This window comes from Juglans microcarpa x Juglans regia, chromosome 4S, assembly GCF_004785595.1.
Source record: "Juglans microcarpa x Juglans regia isolate MS1-56 chromosome 4S, Jm3101_v1.0, whole genome shotgun sequence".
Lineage (NCBI taxonomy): Eukaryota > Viridiplantae > Streptophyta > Magnoliopsida > Fagales > Juglandaceae > Juglans > Juglans microcarpa x Juglans regia.
In genome coordinates this window covers 16,642,990-16,661,589 of record NC_054601.1, presented here as the reverse complement: position 1 = coordinate 16,661,589, position 18,600 = coordinate 16,642,990, and the positions used below count along the sequence as shown (strand labels likewise).

General features: G+C 39.5%; 1 protein-coding gene and 2 pseudogenes across 1 annotated transcript; 2 read left to right on the top strand and 1 right to left on the bottom strand.

Moving 5' to 3' along the window:
* Positions 1–212: 212 nt before the first annotated feature.
* Positions 213–8,118, top strand: LOC121262271 (probable UDP-arabinopyranose mutase 5). Its single transcript, XM_041164668.1, has 3 exons — positions 213–524; positions 6,514–6,643; positions 6,880–8,118. The coding sequence occupies exons 1-3, from the start codon at positions 411–413 to the stop codon at positions 7,923–7,925; spliced, it is 1,290 nt and encodes a 429-aa protein (XP_041020602.1). The 5' UTR covers positions 213–410; the 3' UTR covers positions 7,926–8,118.
* A 578-nt stretch (positions 8,119–8,696) lies between these two features.
* Positions 8,697–9,904, bottom strand: LOC121262073 (annotated as a pseudogene).
* Positions 9,905–14,278: 4,374 nt separating this feature from the next.
* On the top strand, positions 14,279–14,859 carry LOC121262270 (annotated as a pseudogene).
* The last annotated feature ends 3,741 nt before the right edge of the window (positions 14,860–18,600 follow it).

The window sequence follows — 18,600 nt, the reverse complement described above, 5'->3', positions numbered from 1 at the left end:
ATAAGATATTATTTTTATTATATTATCAAAATATAATTTTTATATTAAAATTTTAAAAAATTAAAAAATTAATTATATTTTATAAAAAATTTTAAAAAATTATAATAATTAAATAAAATCGAATGAGATAGTTTGTGAAAATAGTTAAATAATCATTGGGTATCAAATAATCTCAATTGCCTGTAAGAAAAAGAGAAGATGGATATGCGTGTACACGTGCAGACGCGAAGGATGAATGATGAATCGGTCCTCTGTTGACGGAGAAAACGCAGTACAAAAGGGATCTGCAGTCCGCAATTTAGGGACAAAAGAGTTGCTCCAATTCTCTCTCGCCCATCGTCTCCGCTTTCTAGAGTGAGAAAGAAATAGAATTGCTTCAGATAGCCATCATTATTAATGCTTGTGTGTGAATGAGAACCCCGCCATCGCTGCTATCTCTCACAGTTGAGTCAGCTCTTCACAACCTCTGCAACATCTCCGATCTCTCTCCTCTCCCGGATCACATCCTCCTCGACCTATTCCTGGTGCGCTCTCTCTCTCTCTCTCTCTCTCTGCACCCCCTTTTCTCTGTGTGTTAATTTGCGCCTTGGCTTTGGATGGTAATTTATTGTGTTCTTTTACCCAAATGGCACTGGACACTACTCTAGGAGACAGGAGTACATTGGTTTCTGTCTTTGAGTGAAAGTTAAAGCTTAATTTACTATAAATTAGGTGGCTTCTTTTGGATTTTGTTGATGCTCAGATGGTTAGATGTATTTTTGACGCATCTTAATATTGCTTGTTAACAACAAAACTACGTGTTACTTTCTGAAAGTAACTAATTCCAGGATGAGGCCATTCTGGATTAGACCATTCCATTATGGGACTAAATCATCTGTTTCTCGTTTCTGTTCCGTTCTTTTAAGCTATGTCGTTTCCGGTGGTGGAACCAGACATTTTTCTGCGGGGGGGCCAATTTTCGAACATGTAACGTTTGTTTAAAACAAAAATGTATAAATCTCAAGTTTAATATCACGGCAAATCATTAAATCATAACTATCTATAAAAGTTACGTCCCGGTAAAATCATCTTTGAATAAAGCTTTTATTTCAAAGAAACAAATCTATAATTTGCCATATACATGGGGAAATAAAATTATAAAAAACACAACTAGCATCTCCTTTAAATTTATTATGACAGTCTTTCATGGAATAGTATTGATCCATTACCATTTTTGTAACGATTTTTTTAGGAAATTTTTTCTCAATAAAAACTAACAAGTGATTTTCATAAGCTCATCTTTCATTCTAGTAGGTAAGCTAGTTTATACATGTTTCATATAAAATCTGGATATTATGGTGCTACATTAAGTATATAATGCTACAATTGAGACTTCAAATGAACTTTTTCTTGCTTGAGGTGGGGTTGTTTGGATGTTGAGATGGTTTCATTTCATCCTATCTCATCTTGTCACATCTCAACATCCAAACACCACTCAAACATATACTTTTCAAATTTAAATTTTTAACTTTTTCATTTAATCATTATCTAATCATTACAACTTTCTCAAACTTCCAAATAATAATAATAAAAAAATAACTTTTTCAAATCCCAAAACAAAAATAGTATTAATTTTTATATTTTAATACTATTTTAACTTTATAATATTTTTATTCAACCTTTTCTCTCTTCTTTCCCAAAATCCTATAAAACATGATAACTCAAACCATTTCACTACTAATACAAACCATTTCACCACTATTCACATATTTCTCATCTCATCTCATTCCCCGAACATTAGTTCTCAACTATTTTTTCATGCAAAATGTCAACCATAAATGATTCTTGTGTTTTTTTCACTTTGGATTCCGTATTAAGAAGCTTTATTTTGTATAATCAAGAAATTTGGGATCCATATGAATAAGTTTATTATTCTCATAAATTTGAATTTAGTTTTAAGCTTTTTTTAGAATTTGCACATCAATTGAAAGAATTTTGGGGGCAAAAAACTTAATCTTATAGGGGCCACACCATAAAAAAACACATGATATATAGAAATTAAATAAAATTTTGGGCGATTCAGGAAAAAATTGGAGAGAGGCATTTCTATTTAATACAGATTTTAGAAAGTTTTGGAGAACTTGTGAAGGTTATAATTTTTTTTTTTTTTTTGCCCCCCCTCTAGCTAATAAGGTGGTTCTGCCACTGGTTGTTTCCATTCCTTTCTTTATCTTAGGGTCCAAATGAACACAGTCTAGATTATTCAATCCCTCTTAATTCATCATTTCCTTTCCTTTATAAACTACCAAAGAACCTCCCTTAAGGTATATGTGTGTTTCCCGACTATTCCGTACCTTACCTTATAGTTTCCTTTCCTTCCATTTCTTTATTTGTTTAAAAGATAATAATTATACATATGTCATGGCATAGTGAAGCATAGATAAAAGCTCTTTTACATTCACAATTCTCATAAATAAGGCTACATGTAACATGGCTGACATGGAGTAGGCTATACACCATGTGTTTAATTAACATGTACATATCACATAACTTTAAAAAAGAACATTTCGCTTACGTGTTTAACAAGAAGGCATGATCATAACCATGATCATAAACATGGTTGAGTGGCATGTTTCTAAGGTCATAACTTTGCCTCTATCAGTCCATTTTGACAGTTCCTTTGAGGGTTACCTTGCTGGAATTTCCAGAAGGCATGTTGAGTGGAACACACTGTGACAGTTTCATATTAACATGAATGTGATGCTGTCCAGTAAAATGGCAGCAGGTGGATTATGCAATATGCAAACTATTTTATCATGCATGGCATCACTTAACATGTATATGAGCTGTGGATGAGTGCGTAATGCTTTCATGATTCATAAGTGAATGTTTTTGGGTCATATCACATGCTGTTTGACTGTGTAAATGCATGCACTTGTAAACAGATCACTGAGCATTGTACAAAGATATGTAAAAGTTCTGACTTTATACATATTTTTATTCCTAGTCTCCGCTACATGTTATGCATAGATGTATGTACATGTTTCATGTCTTTGGCATGTAAAAGGTGCATGTAATTTCACAAAACAGTTGCTGTTTGTAGTGCATGATGAAAACTGGACCTCCAGAGTCAATTGGGGTTGATAACAGCAACCCCTTTTTAAGCTTTAATGAGATGTTGACAAGTTTTTCAAAGAATTATGCATGTCATGTTTTGGGTATGCACATGGTTCCGAAATTTTCTTTCGATGTTATGAATACCATATGGTAGTAACTAAATGGAGTCCAAGAAGACAAATATGCAAAATTCGTGGTTTGATATATGTTTGTCCACGCTCATGCTGCAATCATGTCGAAATGTCGAACATTAGAAAAATCTGGCTATTGAGTCATGAAACTATACTTGAAACATGTACATGTTTTATGTGGGTGATGCACATTTGATTTATGTGTGCTGTAAATCTAGACATGTCTTTCTTGAGAAGATCATGATATAAATAGCTGTCTGGAGTTGCTGTGATGCTGTCATGGTCATGACAGCTTGTGTTTTGTGTGTGTTCCATTAAGGGTGTCACAGTATATGTATAGGGGCTTCAAGTGCAAGTTCCTAAGCCTCTTACATGCAATACTAGATAATAAATAGGGTTCTTGGTCTGTCTAAGTTGCTGGCAGCAAACCTTAAATTTTGGTGCTACAATGAGTTGAGTGGTTTCTCACCTTCAAGGTCTCGGGAGGCACTGGCCATCAAGGAGGAGTGTAACACCCCCTCCCTATAGGTTAGGAGTGTTATGTACCTTCGTAACTGTGCTTGGTAAAGAGGCTCAGCATAATAAAAGCACCTAATTTTATCGGAAATAAATTCCAAAAATAGCATAAAAAATAGTCTCATAGCAAGAAAATTTAAAACTGATATTTTTGTGAAAAAAAAAGACTCATTTACTAAGTCTGAAAATCCCTTGACACATGATCTATTCCTGGCCATCAGTTTGCCAACACATCTTCTTTACCTGGACATTTTAAAAACACAAAAAAAAAAAAAAAAAAACAAATAAACAACCAAAATGGTCGAATTCTCAATAAGTAGTACATCACACTTCAAATATAATAAGCACAGGGCTTTCTTGAAAAGCGTGCATACTTAATACTAAATACTATTACTAACATAAACATGTAACATGCACTATGCATAACTCATTAAACTTGTCTTTCCCTTTCTTTAATGGCCAGCACACCTTAACTCCTGTGTGCAGAGTTGCACACCAGATCCACTACTTGTGGCCACAAGGGGAGCTGCTTAACTTATCATAACATTTATGGTGGATCACGCTTAGGTTTGTGGTTTGCACATCCACCCATAGGCCATAACTGCATCTCTTATGGCCATTCTTAAGGCTTATTTCATAACTTATCTTTTATCTTTCTTACCATGATGCATGTAGAGCACATAATGACATAGCTTATCGTAATCATAAATGGAAACATATTGTGATGCATGTAAAACATATAGTAACATAACATTTAAACTCACTTTCATCATATCATAACTAGGTACGTATAAAGGAGCTTTCAATAAAGGGTCATACATACGTAATACTTTAAAACAAAAAAAAAAGACTGCTTACCATACATACATGCAAGGTTATGATAATGCTACTTACCTCTTTTATTCTATCGATAACAAACACATCAATAATCACGCTGGAAAAGGGTTGGACTTGATAGGGTGAGGCTGGTTCTTTTTTCAATCTCCTGAAATTGGAACAGTTATCTAAGGTTAGGGATTTGTCTTCTTGAAGAACATTGCATGGGATTGCTATAAAAACTTCCAGACTCACAGCAGCCTCTGTTTTTCTAGTTTTCAGGCCATACAGTCCTTTTAATGAGACCTAAAAACCCTAATAATAGGGCTGTACGAATTGAAGTCAGTCTGTTTTGAAAAGGGGTTCTAAGAATCCTAATGGCTAGAAGTTCTAGCATAAATATGTTGCTATTTTGGATCCATTGAGGAGTCATATAAATGGGGCTGATTTCTACTTCTCTAGATCTGGAACAGCTCAAATCCCATCTTAAAGAGTCCTAGCAGGCTGTAACACACTCCTGTTGGTGCTAGAATTCTTCTATAACAACCTAACTGTGGATAAACTTCATATAGAGGGTTTCTTGGCACCTAGTCTAGTTCTAACTTGTCCAAAAAGGGCTGGTTTCCAATTATCACAAATTTAACGACCAAAAATCAAATGGGCTTTGGCTAGAAAATACTTGGGTTTATCCATCCGTATCCATGCGTAATGGGCTGAGCCTTCTTCAGTTTAGGGTATGTTTGGACACTATAAGAATTCTTAGAATTCTCAAAATTCTCAAACCTTCTGATAATTCATCCCCAGACATCAATCAAACACAAAACACTTTTTCAAATTTTCAACTTTTTCATCTAATCATTACCTAAATATTATTCAAACACAAAAATCAATACAACTTTTACAAACTTCAAAACAAAAATAATATTAAAAAATTATTTTTAAACAATTTTATAACTTTATAATTTTTTTATTCAACTTTTTCTCTCTTATTTCCCAAAACCCAATAAAACATCTTCACTCAAACTATTTCACTACGATTCACTAAATTCTGAGATACTCCAAATTCTGAGATACTCCAACTGTCCAAACATGCCTTCTGAATGGTCCATAATTTCATATCCAATCCTATCTCCTCACTACCAGATCCTCAAATAATAAAGCCTAAAAAATTGGGCCCGTGGTCCGAACTTAAAAACCTAAAAAATTTGGGTCTGGATATTACAAGGAGGGTCGGGGTTCTTCTTTTTGGTGCTAGACCTGCTGTCTCAGTGGCTAATTCTGGAACTTGGTGGTGTATTTTCCAACTTCTCGGGCAACCTAGAGTGGCAGTGACTTGATTCTTGGTTTGCTGCTGCTGGTTTGGCACAACAAATCCTTGTGCAGTAGCAGGAAGGATTGGTGGCACACTAGATGCAAGAGGTTGTGGCCCTCTCTCTTGGTGGCTTACTAGAATCAAGAGCCAAAGGGCTTTCTGTGCTGCTGGGCGACACTGTGGGGAGTGGATGGGTTTCTCCTATTGTTGCCTTGCTAATTAATAGGATTAAGAGGCTGCTAGGGTAAGTAATAAGGTCGGCAGAAAAATATTAGGGCTGCTGGGAATAGCCTGGCCACCCTTGACTTGCGTGGTTTGGAAATTCCCTAATGCTTCCTAATGTTTGGGGATTCTACTCTCAGTTAAAGGTAGCAGCAGATTACATGCGTATATGGGGTTGGTTTAGTCAAAGGCTTCCTATTTTGAAATAGTGCGTATGCTTTATGCTTTTGCATGATATAGTGTGTATGGTTCTGGTTTGTATCCTGTGATATATAATGAATTTTGATTGCATTTTGCAACTATAATTTGATTATTTGCCTCTCTGCAGGATCATATATTGCCCTCTTCCATTTATGTAAAAACTTTCTTTGGATGATTGTCAATGTCCTTACAGTAACATTTACTATTTATGATGGGCAGAGAACTTTGCAAGCTGGTAAACTGACTGAAAAAGTTTTGAAGCTCTTCCTGGCAACTGGCAATGACAAAGTCCTTTCACTGATCGAGGCTCTTAATATCCAGCACATCCTCACACCTGTACTTCCTACCAGTATGTCTGTCTTTTTCTTTCAATGCTCCTGTCTTTTCAGTAAATTTTAGCGGAGCTCAGAGCAGTTCTATTCTGATCTTCTTGGCAGGATGCTCTGAAAAATTTTAAGTTACCGTTTGCATTGCGTGAGCGCACTTCAAAACATTGAGAGTCCAGACTTCAGCTGCTTGAAGGAGTTTGAAAAAAGGTTTGGGTTTTGGGATCATCTTTTGATAAGGCTGGGAAGATGTCTCAAGCAAATATTGAGGACAATGAGGTTGACATTGTGATTGCGGCCCTCCACTCTGACCTGACATCATTTATGATTGAGTGGAAGCCTGTGTTTTCCCGATTCCATCTGATAATTGTAAAAGACCCAGATCTCTCTGAGGAACTCCAAATACCAGAAGGCTTCAACCTTGATGTTTATACAAAGTCTGACATAGATCGAGTTGTGGGTTCTTCCACTTCCATTGTCTTCTCTGGATACTCATGCAGATATTTTGGTTATCTTATATCCCAGAAGAAATATATTATTTCAGTTGATGATGATTGCATTCCAGCTAGGGACAGTTCAGGCTCTTTTGTAGATATTATTGCCCAGCATACTGACAACCTGAAAACTCCAGCCACTCCTTTCTTTTTCAATACAATCTATGATCCGTACCGTAAGGGAGCAGATTTTGTTCGTGGTTATCCATTTAGCCTGCGAAGTGGGGTTGCATGTGCTTTGTCTTGTGGACTGTGGCTCAATCTGGCAGACTATGATGCACCAACACAAGCCCTCAAACCAGGACAGAGGAATACTCGATATGTGGATGCTGTTCTGACTGTGCCAGCTAGGGCTATGATGCCTGTAAGTGGAATCAACATCGCTTTTAATCGTGAGCTGGTGGGGCCTGCTTTGATCCCAGCTTTGAAATTGGCGGGGGAAGGAAAGTTGCGGTGGGAAACAGTGGAAGATATATGGTCAGGAATGTGTGTTAAGGTTATTTGTGATCACCTTGGGTTAGGTGTCAAGAGTGGATTACCTTATGTTTGGAGGAATGAAAGGGGAAATGCCATAGATAGCTTGAAGAAGGAGTGGGAAGGTGTGAAGCTGATGGAAGAAGTGATCCCTTTCTTTCAGTCAGTCAGGTTGCCGCAATCTGCCATCAAAGCTGAAGATTGTGTGGTTGAGATGGCAAAAACTGTGAAGGAGCAGCTGGGACAGTCGGATCCAATGTTTGCCCGTGCCGCCGAAGCCATGGTGGAGTGGGTCAAGCTCTGGAAGGCTGTTCGATCAAGTCAACTGTCCACTTGATTTTAGGAGGTATGATTGGTTCCCTTATATTTTAAGGTGTTCCAATACATTCCTTCGTAGCTCACGGTTTACATACAATATGTGGGGAGGGAATAATTACTTTATGTTTAGACGGGCAGGCTGCAGGAATTCTATTTGTTTATGTTTACACCATGACTTTTGTTTGTTACTAGCAATGCTTACTGTTTGGCTCCTCTCTCTCTCTCTCTCTCTCTCACACACACACACAGAGTTTTACACATTCGAAGTTCATTGAATTTCCATTTAGGGAACAAATAAAATTGGACAGTAAAGAGAAGTTTAGCATGGTCAGTGCAAGGTTTAATGTGTATGCAATGGTGAGAATTCTTGATTGATTCATTCAAATCGTATGGGGAACCTTGTAGAGAAAAAAGGCATTGTCATCTTCTCTAATGCTTGAAATACAGAATGAAAAACAAATTAGCACTCCACTGGCAATACATGCATGGTCTTGTACTCTCTCTCACACATAGGCCTGCAACCCGATGACATTTAACTGGGTTTGGACCCGACCCGTCACTGTTTGCACGCCAACCCGGTCCGACCCGACCCCTGTTACATGTCACAGACCTTTTTTTTTTTTTTTTTGTCCTACCTGCTACTTTCCACAGTGGTTATTGTGACATGTAATATAGTGAATTGTTCTTTGTGCTTTTAAATGAGATTAAAAAAACCATCAAATCAGTTGTGCTGCTTTCTTATTTGTTTGGATAACAAACTTAGCTACTTAAGGTATACATGACATCTTTCTCTTACTCACTACCTGTGCCGGTGCCTTGCTTGGCTTCTTTGAGAATGAGTTCCAAGAGCTTCTTGTACATATCAATGGCAGATTCAAGCATGTCAATGGCTCTGCTCCTGTCCTTTGACACAAAGTCAATATCTCTTCCATTTCTAGTGTCTGCTTCATGGGAAAACTCAACTCTCTACCAGAAAGACTCCGATTCCTTGATTCATCAGTTGCAGAAGTTCCTCCAACGCCATGCCCCTTGCCATAACTAATCCTCCCTGTGCTTACCACCATATCACTAATGCTCCCCATCTCATTTTTAAAAGCCATAATGAGCTCTCCCGTCGTGATTACCTGAATCCATACACTTCCATCTTCTGCTGCAGATACCAAATTCCGCCCCTCATTTGTTATCCCCAAAGATATGACTGCCCCATCATGTTTTTGGGTCCATTTCACCAGTTCCCCCCCTTGGCTAACAAGTTTTTTGCTTCCAACCTTCAATGTTCCCTTGTAAACAGAACCATCTAACCCTGTTGCATGAAACTCAGACTCTGTTGGGTCTAGTGCAACTCCAAAAATTATGCATGGGAATGCCACTGTCCTAAGATGTGTCCCACGTGAAAGATTCCAGAACTTACATGTACAATCCAATGAACAAGAGATTATTGTAGAGTTGCAGAGCCCCACTCTAAGAGTAATGTTAGTAACTGAATCAGCATGTGCTGGAAATCGATGTAGTATGATATTGCCTCCATTCTCATGCCTGGCTAAAGAAAGTTCAAAAAATTTCAGAATTTTAGCAACCTCAAACTCAACCTCATAACAAAATTTCAGCAAAAAAACAATGTATTTAGACCAGTTTTAGGAAAGGTACCCAGAGGAAACAAAAACCCCAATGTATTTATTTATTTATTTAGTTCTTATAATAACAGCACATTGACACAACTCAATTATAGTGCAGATGGTTAGGTATTCCACAAAACAAAGGGTATTTTCAAACTACTCTGTATTATTTCAAACTACCTTGCAATTCAACTATTCCACAAACAAATTGTGTTTTCAAACAAGTTATAAACAAAGGATGTAAGTCACCGCAGTCCTCGAAGTCCTCCTTTCACAACCTCAACACCCCTCCTGCTCCTTCCACATCTCTGAAACTAACATACCCATCAATCAAGCAATTATAAGTCACCATTTCTTTCAAAAACTCCAGGGCTCTACCCATTGACCATACGCGGCAAAATTCCTATTAATAACTAGGAGAATAGGTTCTTCTACGGCAAAGACCCAAATTGAACTTCAAAAGACTAACAAATATAGCTAGATTCGAATAAATAATTAGCATTCAACATTTATAGACACCATAATTAGACTAAGGAACATGATTTTTCAGTTTACAGCTATATCACTCAAAAATATAGGAATATGCCATTCACTACTTGCTTTATACACTTGCTCTCGTCCAAGTTCATCTAAATACTTATTGAGATAAGGAAAAAGGAACACAACAGTAGATGGCGCGCAACTAAGATGGCTAAAGTTAAAATAAAGACCAGTAGTAGTGTTTAAGCACAGAAAATATTCAGACTGCTCTTAACAGAACACTTACCACGGTCTCTCCCTTCATCCGGCAATAGACCCAAAGTCCCAAACACATCCCCAGCCCCACCACTCCCTCTTCGACCCACGGGCCTACCCAAGAGCAGAAAACCTAAATCTTACTGAGAGAGAGAGAGAACGCACCTCTGCAATGACAGAAGACGATGATGGCAAACGGCGAGTCTTTGTTTTTGAGTCTGAGGTGTTTTCGTTTTGAGTCTTTAACAGGGTTTTTCTTTTGGTTTTGATGGATTTGACGGGTTGTTTGTATAAAACTCGTAATTAACTTTTGATCTGATGAACCCGTGTTTGTTCGGGTTGAAAAATGCAGGTCTTGCAGACGGATCGGTTTATGGCCTTTTATGCACAGGCCTACTCACACATACTTGCCAGTATCCGTACCCACCCGAGTGATTTGATCCGTCGAAAATGAAGTGCATGTGGACCGAGGCTTCTACTCCATCGAAGGCAAGGCATCTAGTTGAAAATGAAATGGCATACCCTATACGCTAACGCCACTTAGATTCTACCTGCTGAAAACCAGTCCTCTAGCTATCATGACAAATCCAACTCTTTTTAAAGCCCCTAGGCACTATTGTGAAAGAGAAATAATTGCTATAGTTGTGAATGTACAAGCGTCATGCAATCGCTTTAAAAAAATGAATAAATACGGGACTCAAATAAAAATGAATTAATTTTTAATAGCGGACTCTACTCTTTTCAAAGCGGTTGCACGACGCCTGCATACTCTACGATTGTATGTAATATTATGATATAAAAGTAACATTGTTCAAAAATATTTTATACCTAAATGTCAAGCTCAAAAGATTAACCATCAATAAATGCCATGGCGATTAACCAGTTAACTACACCGGAAGGGCATTGGTGGTGATCTTTGGGAGGGGATGGCAGTTGCTACGCATAATTCACCATGTAAATAAGTATTTCATAACATAATTCAACATGTAAATGAGGATAGTTTTATTGGGCCCATATTAGGTTTAATGAGCCATTTTAGATAAGCCCACAAATAGTATTTATTGATGAATTTTAATTAAGCCCATAGGTCCAAAAAGTTTATTTAAGGCTCGTTGAGGTTTAGAGAATAATTTTGGATGGTATAATGGACTAATATTTTTGGGAAGTCCAAACGAGACTTATCAAGTAATTTTGAATATGCAACGGATCCAAAATTTATTACCATGCATTATGGAATCTTTATTGGACTCAATAACTAGATTAAAGCCCACTTGATATTTATTGAGCAAACATAAACATTTTATTGGGTAGTGGTGTAACGCCCTAGTGTTAAAACCCCTAGAAAAGTGGCCTCAGGACAAGCCTCGACACTGCCCTTGGGAGGCAAGGGCAGCACCATGGCCAACCTACACGCATGCCTTGGCCTGTGTCGTGACACGCACGGGGCGCAAGCATGCAAGCCAGCGAAGTTAGTAGCTGCACGCAGCCCAGTGAGTGGCCTGTCATGCACACAGCCCTGAATCGCGAGCCCATTCACGCTGCCATGTGCGCCCCTGAGCACGTCCCTGTGCGTAGCCACGCGCAACCCCTTGTGCGAGCGCTCCCCTGTGCGTGAGCGCCCCTTGCGCACGCCCCTGCATGCGCTCCAGGTCGCACATCAGCGAGGTTAGTGGCATGCCCTCATGCTTCCCTCACAAGCATGCCATCCAGCGCACAGCTCCAGCCCGTGCCTTGCAAGCTAAGCCATTGGCATGCCCACCAGGCATGCCATCCAGCGTAGGGCTCCAGCCCATGCCGTGCAGCCCAGCACCCAGGCCACCAGCCTGGGCAATGCAGCAATCATACATGGCTCACTATCAGCAGGCCTTGCATGGCACCAGGCCATGTCACCTAGCCATGGACCAACCCGAAGACCACCATGCACCATTCTAGCCCACCATGGGTCCATGCATGCCATGGCCAAGCTTGGTTCATGCCACTATCTTATTTCTTTTTTATTTATTTTATTATTATTTATTTCCAATGAACCTATTGGGGGCTTCCAATTTGTAACTCTTATAAATAGGACCCTTAGTCTTTTCTTTTACATCTTTTGACAAAGTCCTTTTGGACGGCTTTGTTCTTGAGATCATCTATTTCGGTGCTTAGCACTTGGGTTCTTTGGGGTGCAATTCATGAATCCCTAAGGAGAGAATCACATTTTGCAATTCGTGAATAAGTGTGATTCAGTTTATCAATCTTATGAGTATTATTCAGTCATTCTTTCGTCTTCCATTTTCTTTCCATTGATCTTATTATTTTATGTGCATTGTTCTTGAATTGTTCTTGAGTTGTTCTTGAGAATACATTGTGTTCATCGATTGTTCTTTGCCATAATCCACTCATTGCCTCATTTGATCCATCCAAACACTTAGTGTCGCCCACTATAGTATTTGCCCTAATCCACATTCCATAAATAGCCTTGCCGCCACTTCCATATAACCCTAGCCAAATCCTTCCTTCCATACACGGCACTTCCATATTTGCCCTTCTTCCATCCCCTTTTGCCCTAGCCAAAACTCTCATTTCTCCATAAGGAAACATTTTCCTTTTAGAAGTCTTGACTTCCCCAATTCAAATCCCTTGATTTAAGGAATTGATCATCCTCTTCAATCCCTTAAATCCCTCATCCCTTAAATCACTCAAGTCAACTTTGACTTTCCAAATTAGCTCAACCGAATCCTCAAAGATTCCTATCACTTAGGAATCTTTCCAAAATTCCCTCCAAACATCATTTTTGGCAACCCTAGTTGCCTTACAATCCGAAACCCTAGTCTCCATTCCCCTTGGGCAACAACCCTAATTCCCATTAGCCGATTTCGGCAACCCTAATTGCCTCATACCTGAAACCCTAGCCTCACTACCACTCATCAACCCTAGCTCCACCTATTTGGCGCCACACTCAAGGAACAAACCCTAGCTGTCCACTTGCAAGCCCTAAACACTTAGCCTACCCAATTCCACCATCATTCCATCACCCAAACACCTACCCATTATTGAAGGCCAAGCAAGTTGGCAAGATCACTCATTCACCATCATCACCAAGACGAGCTCATGGACTTAATGTTTAGGGACAAGACTAAGGTCCCTAACACCTAGGCTCCACTTGTAGTTTGGCAGAAAACCATGGTGTCAAAGCATGCAACGCTCGGCCGACACACCCCATTACGATCGAGAATGTTCGAGTGCTCGTATGCTTTGCATACTCGTGTAGTGAATTCACAACAGAAAAGAGGTAAAAGGCACATATTAGATCTACACATACAAGTACTAGAGAAAATCCAAAAACTCCAAACATGGCCTCAAGTGCCATCCAACTCACAAAGTTACAACTCCATATTTATCAAATTCATTACAACCCATAGTGTTTCGAAAAGGATCACAAAGAACCACATCCCCATTGGGGTGAAACCAATACATAATAATAGGAAATAAGCTAAGCAAATCAAATTTAATGATCCAAATGGGGGCAGACTCTCTTCTCACTCCTTGGGCTACATCGGGTCGTCCTACTGTTAAGTATCCTCGTTGCCCAAGTCTATAACAAAGTCTATGGTTTCAAAGAGCGAACCTATAGTGGGACTACCATGGTAAGATTACAAAAATCTTATTAAGTTTAGTTCAGTGGCAAGTCATATAATGCAGGCAATGACAATTGGTATACTAATATAAGATGTAAGAATGTTGAGCAACATATGTATAAGTTAACGTACGTAACAAAAATCTTAAGCAATGGTTCTGCTACGTACAACCACCCTTGCGGAATCGTGTGTAACTGGATAAAGTGGCTTTGGCAATTTTTTTTTTTTAAAGAAAAAGAAAATCGAGAAGACCATCAGACCAGAAGAAGAAAGAAGGAAGAAGGACTGAGATCTTGAAGGAAGAAAGGACTGCATGGTTCATCAGCTTGAAATCGAGAACGTCAGACAATATCCAAAGAAATTGTAGTCAAAGGGAAATTAAATTTCCAAGAAAATCGTTCTGCAGAGAAAGCGATCGAGCAAAGGGAGCAAATCATGGAGGGCGTAGACAACGGAGGGATAGAGACGGTGTTGGACTCCAAGGACATGCATCAACAGAGCAAAGCCTTCGACAAGCTCACCGACTGCGTTGAAGATTGCCAGCTTGACTCCACTCACGCCAAGAGGCAATGGCGTCGATTGTAGCATCAACAGAAGCAGATTGGAAAGCTACAAGATTGAGAGAGAAAGAACTAGCTTCTATTAAGATTAGCGCATCTGATGTTGACATAATTGCAAATGAACTAGAGTTGGACCCAAAGGTGGCTGAAAGAGCCTTACGTGAGCACAAAGGCAATGCTACTGCTGCCATTCGGCATTTGCTTCGGTAGAAAAGGGGAGTGGAGTGATTTATAGGAGGTTGCATTTTCAGATTTTTCTAGAGTCATTTGTTTCTATTGAAATATGAATGATTGTTACGGATAGCTATATTGTTTTGCCCTCAGAAGTCTCTAGATATGTCTCTGCAATGGAACATGTTGCCTTATAAATTCTCTGTATGTAATGACTCAGATTTGTTATGATGTTGATGAATGTTTTTTTACTCAAAAAAAAAAAAAAAATCTCAGGAAACAAGCAACCTCCCCACTCCCCTCTTTCAAACTGAATTCAATCCATATTGTCCAAAAAGAAGGACTGCGTGGTTCATCAGCTTGAAATTGAGAAAGCCGGACAGTATCCAAAGAAACTGTAGTCAAAGGGAAATTAAATTCCCAGGAAACAAGCAACCTACCCACTCTCCTCCTTGAAACTGAATTCAACCCATATTGCCCATTCCCATGAACCCAAGCTCCGGCTCTCTCTTCATGTCAATAGTAAGCATAGTAGAGTGAGCAAAACCAACCAACCCAAATACATTTCTCTACAATGTGAACATTGATGAGAGAAAGCGCGAAGCACGACTACTATTCCACATAAGAAGTGTTCTAGAGAAAGCAAGGGTTTTAAGGCTGGGTCACAGGGAGAGAAATCCCACATGCAGTGTAGACACTTTTTTTATTTTATTTTATTTTTTTAAATGTGGCGATTACCCCGTGGTTGCAAGTGCCGATTGTAAATAACATTTTTCATAACTTTAAGACAATAAGAATCCTAAGCAATAGATGTATTTCTTAATTAACATAATTCCCAAGCAATATAACTTAAAAAGAAAGCTCGTGAATCCAAGATCCTCCATGTTCTCTGACATCCATAAAGACCATCCTAACCATTTTCTGAATCGACCCATGTGCCACAGCCTCCTCTAAAAGTTCCTGCACATGACCTGGCTCCCTTTTACACATTGTGGGTAATAGCCGCCCATGTGACTTTGTCTCAAGAATCGTTTATGGCTTGACATGACCGTAGTTCACCATAAGTGATCTCCAGCCGTCACTAGCCAAGAGGCGACCACTTGACCCAAGATCGTTACAACCTTCCCAAACTCATTGATAGCCTAGCGTTAGTTTAGGGGATGTCACTCTATTTTTAAACACTCGTAAGTGATGAGGGGAACTCCACCAAGATGATAATTCATTCAGACTTGCGGTTGTGAATCACCCACACACCCTCTTTGTTGAAAACAATAGATCAAACATTATAATATCATGTTATAAGGTGGAATACGAAGATAAAAACTACTTACATAATCATCATACGAGATATGAGAATTGTAAATTGTCGGTGAAATATATAATAATATAATAAAAGTTATAATTAAATTAAAATTAAAACGAAACCAATCTGCAGTGTACATAGTCTCAAAATTAATCGGTGCAGCAAAACTCCTATTGACTTGACTCATACAGGATACAATAGTCCAACTGAACGTTGTATAGCCCGAACCAACTCTGCACAAGCAGTTGTGCCCGCCCAAAACTCCACTCAAAGAACACATTTATTTTATCTGGAAATACTCTCAAAAGTATCCATGTACACTTCTACTAGTTTTTTCTATAATATTGTACAGAGAAAAACAACACCACACTGGAATGAAAAGATCGATACATAATGGACGCCAACCTCCATCAATATTTAAACAAATCAAAATACATCCGGTAACTATTGTGCAAAGAATAAAAGAACACATTAATGAAAGTTGACGTTTTTCTCTTCAGGAAACGGCACAATCAATTATCAACCAATATTAAAAGTAAAAAAATAAACCGATCTACATAATTTATTGGACCATATTAATAAAGATCCGGTAAGATAAAATTTAAGAGAAAAAGTTTAAACGACGTAAAAACACTAACGGACTCAGAATTAAAAGGCCAACGTTAACAACTAAATATTAAAACCCAAAGTACCGGCAATTTATTACCAGCCCAAAAAGCAAAGGCGAGCAACAGTAAGAAATAAATATTATTAAAAAATACGAACATTTATCAAAGTTGCAAAAATGTTTGAGTTACAAAGCGAGATATGAGGTTAAAGCCACTCACACCGCGCGCCACCATGAAAGCCGTAAACTGATCGAAATGTATAACCCATAGTCATCGAATAAGCATTAGTAAGCACCGTCACTGAAGATAACTTACCTCAAGCAGCGAGTATTCATAGAAGCTACGGATGGTCATTGATTGGCATAACTCAAGTGTTGAGATTGCCCAATTCGATGATATATCGTAGTGTTTAAGTGTGTGCGCGCGCGCACGCGCTTAGAAACTTAGAGAGAGAGAGAGAGGAAAGGAGCTTTGAACATCTAAACAAAAGGTTTAGAAATAGCCTTCAAGGAGAAAAGAGAGGGAAACGAAGCTTCATAGGTTACCTGCATAACATCGTGAAATTTTTCCTCTCGTTGGCTGGCATCCTTCCGTCCAGATGTACGTTGTATTGGAGGGGTAGAGGCAGGTAATGATGCTCATGTCGTGAATGAGACATTCGGCCAAGCAGGAACGAGTTCCTCCATCGAGGCTGGTCCTTTTGATCTGCCATTGTGGATGTAAGGCATGCGCCAATAAAGCTTCTGATGCTTAGCTGTGATCGATCGAGGTGGAGTGTGAAGGTGGTGAAGTCTGTTACGATTTATGACTCGCACGAGTTCTTCGCGAAACGATGTCGTATTCATTAAATGAAGACTTTCTAGTAGATCCGTGGGGGCACCTCGTACGGTCCCGAGCACTGAATCAAACGTATAACACTTACGAGATACGTTTCATTCTAAGTCACGTCATATACCAGATGAACTGAGGGGGTATCTAGGGATGCCTAGATTTCTCGGATTGCGGTATCTTTTCGTCACGACCACTATTACTCACCTAGGCTTTTGCTTGCCTATTTCTTTGCTCGCTCTGATGATGTCGTGTTTCATGGGCCTGGGTAACTTCTCACCTCCGGTATCCAAGCACGATCCTGCACAGTCAAAACGGAGAGGGGACCTTGGGGTCTGTTAATTCTATGATGTTTAAGTCAATATCTTGAGGGGAAAGATCAAAGAATGGAAGCAAGAACGATGGACAAGGATGATACTATTTTTTCTATTACTTCATTTGCCGCTGGGTTGACCCTTATTTATAGTTACCGTATAGGATTTCCCCATGGTAGGGCGTTGCGTAGTGCGGGGCAGTTCGTCCTGCGTACTTCATTACCGAGCAGCTTTCACGTTGTCACCTCACCGAGCAGCGACAGCCCCAGGCCTTCTTTGTGCTCTACTCTGGTCTTGGGCTGCATTCAATGTCGTACATCCTGTGCCCTGGGATGCATTTAATGTGACGTGGCCTTTGTTCTGGGCCGCATTTAATGCGACGTGGCCTCTGTTTTGAGCTGCATTAAATGCGACGTGGCCTCTGTTCCGCGTCCCTTCCATCTGGTGACCATCTCACAGCCTTCTTCCCTCTTTCCCTAGTCTTCCTCCAAATCTCCTGCCCTGACCTGAACTCCCTGTCCATATTCTAGTCTGGGCTTTTACTTTCCTTGCCCGGGCTTAGGTGACCAGGTTGGGCCTCATTGTCGGCCCAACTCCCCGCAACGACCCCTCCCTGCTATCCTGGGCCCAAGGTAATGATTTTTCCCCCATCACAGTACCCCGCGAATTGTAAGCATACCTGTGGGCTGGAAATTCAAAAATCCTTTCTTTTTTGTGATTGTGAGCGCCGGATTGATAACCTAGCGTCAGTTAGTTCCTCGCGCACATGCTGTGATAACGCCGCGCCGTCTTTCTGCTATCGAGGTGCCTCTTGAATCCCGCGCCGTCACTTTAATTCGAAGGCCGTTTTATTACGCTACCCCCTTTTATATTTACGTTTCATCTCTTACCTTTCTCCTTCTCTGATACCTTCGTCTTGTATTCCCAACCATCCTTTTG